Genomic DNA, 10,861 nt, shown 5'->3' with positions numbered 1-10,861 from the left:
TCCCTGCGAATTATATGTATTTCTTATATTGTATTTTTCATTATTATTATATTTTAAGAATTGGTATTTTATGCACACATTAATTACTTTTGTATTCTTTTATAGTGGGATTCTGCCGAAGCAGGTACAAATGGCGATGATTACCGAAATGATTCACTCAGCCTCTCTGGTACACGACGATGTGATCGACCAATCAGACTTCAGGCGGGGTAAACCCAGCGTCAACGCTCTCTGGAATCAAAAAAAGGTTAGATTTTAAAAATATGTTGACCTAGTTAATTTTTTTTTTAGTCCAAGTTGAACTGTTTATATTTAACTGTTCTATTTATGTTCCAACTTGCTTTACAAACGAGTCAAATAACTTTTATATTGTAATGAACTAGGCCATATCCAAAGACCTAAATTGATTCCACAGGTTTGCAATAAATATATTTTACATAAATACGACTGTAGAAAGAATATAATTCGTCCTATTCATTGTGCACAGGTATGTTTAAATGTCGTTCCCAATGTGTCTTCTCTGTTTCATTTCTAAATACACAACCTTGTTTATGGATTCTATGAACTCGAAAGGAATTCTTTTTAATTTTTTTAACTTTTCAGAATTCAACTTCAAAATTATGATTTAAATTAACACACTGCAGAGTCCTTACCCTGCCATTAGTTCTACAATAAATTAATTGATTATTTATTATTTTCACTGAATTTGGCTGGATTCTGGAAACAAAGGTCTCGATTTCATTATTAATTCAGATTTTAACAAACATCTCTTATTATTAACAATAATTTTTCCTTTATCAATTTTAATAATAATTTTAAATTAAACATAGTTCCTCGAAGGATACACAAGTCCGTTTCCCTGCCTGGTTGTTTCTTTCTATTTATACTCAAAGTGACGTAAAATGTCATTTGGTGTCTTGACATATGATATGTTGTTGCGATGGGTGATGTAGTCTTTTTACTCAACAGTGTTAGATTACATCCGTGTTGCGGACTCGGGTGTGCTGGAATGTGAAACTCTCTGAATACTTTGTTCAGGAACTAACTCTTCCTTGAAAGGAATTTTCGATTCTAAATTATTGATTTTAGCTGAGTAGGATTAAATTACTGAGCAGGATTAAATTACTGAGCAGCTTATTAAAAAAAAAAACTAGTAAAAAGTAGGTCTAGAAAACCTGAATTAAGATTACAAAATACTTGATATGACTCTAGTCACCTTTTCCATACCATACTTTTTACTAACCCTCAACCTTGGTTGAAACTAGTTTAATGATATTTTATAAATTATAAGCCTTTCCATATTTCCCTTTTTCTACACAATCATAATTGCGAAGAATATCAATAGTTTAGGAGTCAAGAACTTTCTGAAAAACTACTTTATTAGAAGATGGTCAGGGCTGGCGGTCAAGAAAAAGAAAACAATTTTAAACTATTATTGATTAACAACCTTTCGCCCAACAATGCAAGTCATCAAGGATAAATAAAAATATTCAAAGTTGATACCGATAATGTAATATCATAAAAGTGACATGTAAATAGAACAGATATAAAGGTGGAAGTATAAAATGTAATTATAATATCTTTAAATAATGAAGAAGATGGTCAGGGTTGCAATCGAAAGAGAAACATAAATAGTTAACATCTATTTATTTTCCGTCGTTTCGCCCCACTTAGTAGAGCTTCATCAGCGCTTTTCAAGTTGATAGCTTTAGCGACGTTTCTTGGCTTATAATATTTCCTCATGTTACTATTTATTTAATGTTTTATTTTATATTTTCTTTTTTGTTATACAACGATTCGGTACTACTAATGAATATGGGACATTTACCTTAATAAACCTCATTTTTGTCAAACTTTTAATTTCACTAAGAAAGTCATGTCATATACTAAAAAACATGGCTGAAAGAGAAGTTTTTAACCTCAAAAAATGTATTGAAATTATTATCTTTATTCATGAAGCTTAAATTCATTGCACTAATCAGACATATTAGAAAATTGATGTTGTTATAGATATCTCATTATATGAATGTTCAGCGGAAGGAGTGTTTTGTAATCATTCGATTCTTGATGTTATACTTTCTCTAAATAATAATGTTCATTCAGAAATGATTTTCATAATATTATAATAATTATAATTATTGATACGATTCTTCCTCCTGATGAAATAATATTCCATCTAGTATAATTGTTATGATAGTCTGTATACCTTCGCGGTATACGCGGTATTAGTTCAGGTGTTGTAGGAAGAATGTAATATTTCTTTTTAGAAATACGGTAATGAACTAAATTTTTAATAATTTACGGTTTATAGTTAATCCTGTAAATAGTGGGATAAAGTCGCCAAAGCTATCAACTTGAACAGTCCTGATGGAGCCCTACAAAGAGGGGCGAAACGTTGGAAAATAAATAGTTTTTAACTATTTTTGTTTCTCTTTTCACCGTAACCCTGACCATTTTCTTCATTATTTGAAATTATACTTCCAATTATATATATTTATTAATATTTACAATTAATATTGTTAGAAAAAGTTGTATAAAAAAATTGTATCTTTGTTAATTTATTTTGCTGTTAATAAATACATGGATTGACATGTATGCTGTGCTCTTTTTATTTCTATCAATATTTTTTTTAGTTAATTTGTTTTCAATACTTACTTACTTCTACTCACTACTTATACACTAATTTGATTTCATTACTTATCATTCTAAGGGGTGACAATTACTACAGCCCCAATATTTTTAATTCATCAGTTCATTAATTATAACTATACTAGTTAATATATCTTCTTAGTTGATTAACAGGTCTGCTTGGTAATATATATTGTTTTATTCGTCCATTACTCATTATTGTGTTAGCTAATATATTTTTTGTATTCATCTTCAATTTTCTTACTGCTTTGATATTTGATTGTTCGTTTATATGGATGTCTTTTATTACCTCAAACTTTACGCATTGTGGGTGGAAACGTTAGCAGTAAATAAATAGTCGAAAATTATTTTTGTTTTCTTCGACTGGATCTTCTGATTCAGGTAACGTGTTCTATGTATAATAAAACATTAAGAATCCACTAAGTTTTTTTCCGAAAATCTTGAAATACAATAGTAATGTTGTGATAAAGAATCCAGGTCGACGTCAGAGCATTCTATTTTCCACTCATATCGATCTAACCTTGAAATACCAGATGGTCTATAGTTTCATAATTAACGTAAAAATATGAAATACTTTTATAAATATAAACTATGTAATATATTATAAAAATACTCTTAAAACTTCTGCCATACTTTTATTATCAATTTGATTAGGTTTCGGACTCACCGTCTATTTTCAAATCAATACCTAAAATTCAACATATAATTATGAACAATCTCAATTATAGTAATATATTTTTAATTTAAAAAAAAATTGTTATTTAAAAAATTGTTTATATAAAATAATGGTGATTTTAGATATTGATTTGAAAATGGACGTTGAGTCCGAAACGTCGTCAAATTCATAATAAAAGGATAGAAGAAGTTTTAAGAGTATTTTTATTTCCTGGACATTGTTATATATAGAGATATAATCCTTAGAATGAACTGAGTATTGTAAAAAGATGAATGTATTTTTTTCTTTTTTCGCCTAGTTGTTAGCCATCGAGATCATGAATCACAGATAGTGTGTTCTGCGGAATGGTATGCCAACGCGCCTGCTGGATTAGATTTTGAAATTTTTTTATAGCTGTTTGTACAGTGGAACCCCTTCTATCTGTCTTAGTCCCGAGAAATTATCGGTTATGCTGAAGAGCTGTTTATTCCAGAGTGTATGAAGGAGTATTAATTAAATATTTATTTTACCTCCATATATTTAGTAAAAATTAAAATTCAATATAAAACTTGATATATGATGTAGTTAAATTTATTAGGGTACTCTAATATAATTTCAATAAACTTATTAAAACATTTGTTGATTCAAATACAATGAAATTCATTTTATATAATTAATTATAATAAAGCGAAAATACCATTTTTTCATAATAAATGCTGTATAATATAGGATAATGCTACGAATAGAGATGAAATGTAATATTTACTAATAATAAATCGTTAAATTGTGTTAACCAATCGTTATCAAAGTTGAAATAAAAATAATACGAAATGGTTGATGCTAATACCAAGATTAAATTGTTAGATCATTTTAATTGCTTTCAAGAAAGTTAATAGTTTAAAGTTTAATTAGGCTAATGATGAAATAGTGTAATTTCAGGGATTAAATAACCTGATGATGGAGATAAAGTCCCCAAAACGTTGTAAAAATTAATAAAAACGTTTTTTATAAATAACAACATAGGAATAATTTAACTCAACATATAGATTAAAATAGGCTTCGTAGTAGTTAATCAGGAATAAAAAAATATTTTTAAAAATAGGCATTAGTTACATGATTTAATTATAATGTATAATTCATATTCATAATAAGTTTCTATATGTTGTTATTTTCTTTTTACCACCGGTTATTCGGTACCTCACTTATGCTTGATATGGTTCTATTTAACGATTATGGTCTCTTAAAAGTTTTGTTTTTTGTGAACCAAAAATTAAGGAGTAGTTAAACAAAGTTGCTAGGTATGTGGAAATTGTTTCACTGATTACTATTATTGGTGTTATCCACAAAAATTTAATACTATGTAGGAATATATATATTTAAAAAATTACATCTTGTGTTTAACTCTGATAAACCATATGGTGTAAGTGAGTGGTGTAATAATTTCTTCTCTGTGTGGAGGTAAACTACTTTAATTGTATCCTTTCAATTTTTTATTTATTTGAAAGTTTCAATTAAATCTCAGTTATAGTAAACGCTCCTTTATTTAAATATAATTTTTTTTATAACTGTATTGGAAAAAAATCTGCCACTTTTGAGAACAATTATTATAATTAATCTAATCACTCAATTTATTTCATGATCTTTAACAACCTTGAATCTTCACTCCGTAATTTTTTTAATATCATATTACTTATCTAAAAGTAAACGTTCTAATATTTTATATTTTCTTGGTGATTTGGTCCTTCTTAATCTCCTCGGTGAATGGAGAAACGGCCTTCATCGCTTTACGTTAATTATTAATATTGCTGAAGGGTTACTCGACACTTTCCCATAATTGCTTTTTTACCATATTTATTTTTTGTACTTGTATTCTCAGAGTTATTATTTTGATTACAGAAAAAAATTAATAAAGGCTGCATACCTATGCTATTCTAGTATGTTAATCTCTATGAAGCGATTTAACGTGTCTTAACTCATAAAGCTCTGAGTTTCTCCGCTGAACTTCAAAAAAAATCTTATAAAAGAGAGCAGTTTTTTCAGTAATTATTGAGTAATAATGTTCAATAGACTATTACCTATACTTCCTTATAAAGAAAGTTGGTGGTTAAGAAAGGATTTTTAAAATTCTGTATTTCACAGTATTGAAGTACTTCATTCGACAACAATGTATACATTTTAATTTTATATGAATCTTTATTTATTTATTTTTTTTATTGGCTCCACAAAACTTGTAGATCTTTGGCCGCCTGAACCAGCCTTGTCAATGCCTGTCTGTCTTGGACAACTGCTTTTCAGTTTCCTACCTCCCACGTGGTCTCTTGCCAACTGTGGTGGCATTCATTGTTGTGTTGAGGTGTCCTGATGGATTACTCCGGTAATTGTGCTGAGGATTTCCCGTTCAAATATCTTGTTTTTGCTTTCAAGGATTTCGACTAGGACATATCTCCTAGTAACCATATCTAGTAAATATATATCAGATCAGCTTTAGCACGGCATTGTACATCCTTGGCTTCCAGAGATTTCGGAGGATTTAAGTACCTTTGAATGAGAGGTGTTCTTCTTATTTCCATCTCACGAACTAAGTTGAACAGTATTGACATGAACCCAAGCAAAAACCTGGCAGAACTTCAGATACTTTAAATATTACATATTTCTTTCTTCTCCATCCTGGCTCCATATTGTATCTTCATTAAATGATCAACTACAATTAAAATGATCGAGAAATTAATAATTAAGTTGGATTAAGTGTGTAACACCTATATTCATCTACTGGTAGATATAATTATTTAATTATAAAGGTTTGTAGATTTTGACTAACCTAGAGGCAGAGTTGGGTATTAGCTAACTAATATTTAGTTAACTAAGGACATACTAAATGCTAAATAGTTGTCAGAATTAATTCTCCTAAAAAAACTGGGAGCTAATTTAGCGGTCGCTACCCTCAATAGCTCAATTAGGGTCCATTCATAACATTTCGGGGGTTCTAAAAATGAAAAAAAAATGGATTTTATGATCGCGTGACTGCGTATCGATTTATTCTAAAATTTCGGATTTCAAGCAACCTTCCTTGAAATCCTAATATTTTTTTAATTAGCTCAACTAAATAAAACAAAATATCTTTGTTCCTTGATTTGATTTTAATTCAGTCAACAGTATATTTTCTTGTAATCTATAAATTACATCTATTACAAAAAAAATAAATAAATAAAGGCACATGAATGGTGACTGAAAGTCAGTATTAAATTAATAAAACGATATTCCAAATAAATTATTTTAAATAAATATAATTGATAAAATCTTGAAAAATAAATTTATTTTTGTATTACCTATATTTATTGATTTTAGAACTTGTATTAATTCCAATACTTGTATTGCCTTGTTAGATACTTTTGTTCACAAATTTACTGAATAAATCTACTCTCAATCTGAGTCTTTCTATTTTATTATATTGTTTGTTACTAAGTCAAGCAATTCATATCGAAAAAAAAATTAAGTATATTTTATTAAAATGAATTAGTGACTGACAAGTAAACATTTAGAAGTTTCAACAGATAAATGTTCTTATTAATTGAAATTTGCAATTAGCCGAACTTCAATAAAGATGAATTCACCTTATATTTCATTTATATCTTAATGTTTACTTGTAATCGTTATATCTATGTTTTATAAAATGGAATATTTATGTTTAAAAATTAATAAAGTGCTAAATAACTATATATAGTTTTTCATTTTCTATATAATTATTATAAAAAAATTATAAAATCTTTTATTTTTTATGGCCTATGGTAAATACTCCACGGTTTTAAAAATATTTTTCGAATTCTTGTCCTTCAAAGATTTCCAAAGTGCAATAAAATGATGATACGCCCATTTACTGTTATCATACAAAAACTAACAATCTTCAAAACAGGAAACATGAATGCTGTTTATTTTCTCATGGCCACGAGAGTCATCGTTAATGAGCAGTACACAAACCGTTGAGTACGTAATTATTAGGCACTCCAACCCCTAATGATTTCCCTCCCCTTTTTGGCATGTAGCAAGGCTCGAAGAAGACCTCGAATGCAGGATACAGTCGTGATGAAATTCGATAAAGATATTGTGGTTGTGTAAGTCTAATGGTGAGATGGAAGGCTAGAAGGTCGCAAGGAAGAGATGTATTAAAGGCGGGAAGAGCGCGCGGCGTAACCAAACAGTTGGGAAATGGCAAAGCGAGCATTTCGCGGATTAACATGTTTAGCGATATACTTATTTATTTACTAATTTATATACTTAATGGTAACCCCATAAAGAGATAGTTTATTTCTTTTATACATGTTCCATGCCATGAAAGGCATACTACATACAAAAGAAGGATAAAAACAAAAAAGTAGTAAAGATAAAAAAGAAATATACCAAAGACAAACAAGAGGTTTTAGATTGCCCTTCTATAATTACTCAGCTGGTCAAAATCAATTTGTTTTATGAATTTTAGCAAGTCTGTCTTAAGTTTAGTAAAAAGTATGTGTTCTGGTTCAGGCCTTGTTTCAATATTACATCTTGTATTAGCTGAGCTCTTTGTCGGTCATGTAGTTTACATTCATAAAGTATATGTTTGAAATTGTGCACTTGTCCATCTTCGTCACACTTGTCAGTCGTCATAATATTAAATCGTTTCAAGTAATATTTTGTGTTACCATGTTCTGTAAGGAATTGTGTCAATGTGTATTCTGTGCTGTGTATTTGTTTGTTATTATGTAATGTTATTCGAGGAATGTATTTGTGTACATATGTATAGCTCACAAACGATACATATTTATAGAACTTAATTTCTTATAATTCTTTTTAACCATCAACTCTTAACTGTCACCTCATTTCCTTGGTTGCTTACCATCTGACTGGTACGCTTCCTGTCTTGTTCATTATCTTTCTTTATGCTTAATTTTACTCTTATTTCCTTTTTCTATCTCTTTTATCTCTGTATTTTTACAATTATTTTCGTTTTGTACAAGTTTTTTAAAATTCTTAATTGACATTGTTCATATAATTTTACCCCATTGAAGTGTTTGTTTCTTTTTTAAGCCCTGCAATGTGGGGCGAAAAGATGGCTCATAATGAATAGCATTACGACTTTTTGAGTTTTTTTTTTACCGCACCCGGTCAATCTTCCTTTTATTATTATTAATTATTACACACCATCAATCAGCGATCTTCCATCAATTTCTTATACATTTAACCTGAAAAAATTTAGCTGGAAAAATTGTAAAAGGTCGATAAAATCAGTTTCGAGTTCTCCTTTATTTAAACAGGTTCAAGTTTACACAATAAAAATATAATAAATAGATAAATAAATTGTATGTATTGAAATATCTTATCATTGCTGTCGTGCTATGTTCTGAGGATGTATCGCGGAGCGCTCATGTCTGAGCATTGACATGATTTCATGTACTATCAAACTGCTATTAAAATAACAGAGAGGATAGAAACCTTAATATTTTTTTATGTTCTTAACCGTTCTTGATTCGATCAAATGTCTTTTTGTTACATCCAGCGTTAAGTTGGAGTACATTGGAAGGGATCAGTTTTAAGATAATGTGAAGCCAAAAAGGGAAGGCCTTATGATGAACTAAGGGCTGAGGACTAAGAGCTAATCACCGACTGCCTTCTGTTTCAGTTTAGATTAAAATAGCGGACCTTCTCATTAACCTCAACATAAACCTGAGCTCCGGAGGCGTGGCTCACACTACACTTTTTAGTTTTACTATTGAAAGAGTTTAGGATATGTCAATACTCAACACGTAAAGAAGGTTTTTAGCAACATTAAAGTATCATCTCCCATCTTCCATTTAGCCATAACTAAATATATTTCATAACACATTCCTTCTGTAATTAATACGTTAATATTCCATACTAGCAATCACTATTCTTCAAGATAAAAAATACTGAAAATCTGAGAAATGTCATATAGACCATAAAGTCATGTTTGTATTTCAAGCCAAACGCTGTCGTTATTCTTGTACGCAGAGGATTCTGAGATTACCGGCTAGATCAAACCAAATTATAATCCGGATATCGCACTATTTGGATGACATTAGGACATTTCTATTATTTATACTTAAGATGGGTTGTACTCGCTTTGTGAAAAAATGTTTTTTAAAGCTACTGGACCTGGACAGGAACAACCGTATAATTGGGTAACGCAGATCAGAAACCTTCTGAAGAGCTTCGTTATCAATTATCAAATGAAGGATTAAAATCAGAATGAAGAAGATCATGGAAAGCTGTAAGGAATTCTTCAAGGATAAATATCTCTCGTTATTACGAGAATCGACCTATAATCCGAAATAAAATATGTAATTTAATCATTTCTCGAAAGTACGTTAGCACACATAGGAAATTGTTTCCAGACTATATCCTAATAAAATAACAAAAGGGTTCCAATAAAGCACATATTAAAGCCTATTTTATCGACTTTAACACTCAAAAGATTTTCCGTGCCAGTTGGCATGGCTGTCGGCCCGAGACACTACCGCATTTTTCTATATCCATCGACTGATGCTATAAGAGTCCAGGAAAGGAGAAATTACTTTCTTCAACGATTTTTATATCACTGGAATACATTTATGGGATTATTTTATTTCAATACGATATTCAATCTAAATAAAAAGTGATTTAGTATGAATTATTTTATACTAAATCTTATACACTTTTCTTTTTTATTTTATGCATATTATTAGACGATATTTTAAACCTTATTAATTTATTTAAAATAATTGCTTGTTTTTTTACTTTAGCTAACAAGCGATACATATTGAGAGATCTTAATTCTAATCCATTTAACCACCAAGTGCAGAGGAAAATAATAAAAGATGAATAAAAGCAGTTTCGAGATGTGGTCAGGTTCACAAAATAAAAATATATTTAATAGAGAATAAAATAAATATATTGAAATGTATAATTATCGTCGTATTCCTGTTTGTCTATCGTTTTAATTCAGAAGAACTCGTAAGTGACAATTTCGGGAATAAGATGTTTTATTGGTGTTTGCCAGTGCCACGCAGAAGTAGATATAAAAAAAAATACTAAAAAAATAACTACATGTACTTATTTCTTGGTTTCTCAGCCACTCACAATAATTTATAACTATATTTACAGATTCTGAAATTATGAGAGCAATATTATTTTTAGTTTTAACTCAAGGTATGAGTTTAAAGAAGCTGCACAAATAGCTATAAATTATTAATGAGTGACTTAGATAAGGATAAGCCAAAGGATATGTACTAATTGTTTTTGGCTAGACCAAATTTACGCTTCAGGCACTGGTAAACACCAATAAAAAATCTTATTCCCGAAACTGTCATTTTTGAGTTCTTCAGTTCTTATATTGGGGGTAAAAATATATCTTTATAAGACTCATTTATTCCTGAAAATAATTTTTTGTACTCATAATTTCATTTAAAATACATAAGCAATTAAATTATAGTAGCAATGGTGCACTCACAAGAAAATCTGAGTCGGTAAGACTCCATAGCTATGCATATGTTTGAAAACGTTTGTATATAACAGAATACTGTTGTT

General features: G+C 29.3%; 1 protein-coding gene across 1 annotated transcript in view; it reads left to right on the top strand.

Moving 5' to 3' along the window:
• Positions 1–10,861, top strand: part of qless (decaprenyl diphosphate synthase subunit 1 qless) — a gene marked incomplete in the record, with an annotated part of 229,671 nt that overhangs the window by 145,482 nt on the left and 73,328 nt on the right. The window contains 1 exon segment of the mRNA XM_067048657.1: positions 106–247. Within this exon segment, the coding sequence (XP_066904758.1) occupies positions 106–247 (142 nt within the window).

Source organism: Halyomorpha halys, unplaced genomic scaffold (genome assembly GCF_000696795.3).
Source record: "Halyomorpha halys isolate HHAL.00 unplaced genomic scaffold, Hhal_1.1 Scaffold20.1, whole genome shotgun sequence".
NCBI lineage: Eukaryota > Metazoa > Arthropoda > Insecta > Hemiptera > Pentatomidae > Halyomorpha > Halyomorpha halys.
Note: the sequence above shows the minus strand (reverse complement) of the source record. Positions and strands in the feature narration are given on the sequence as shown.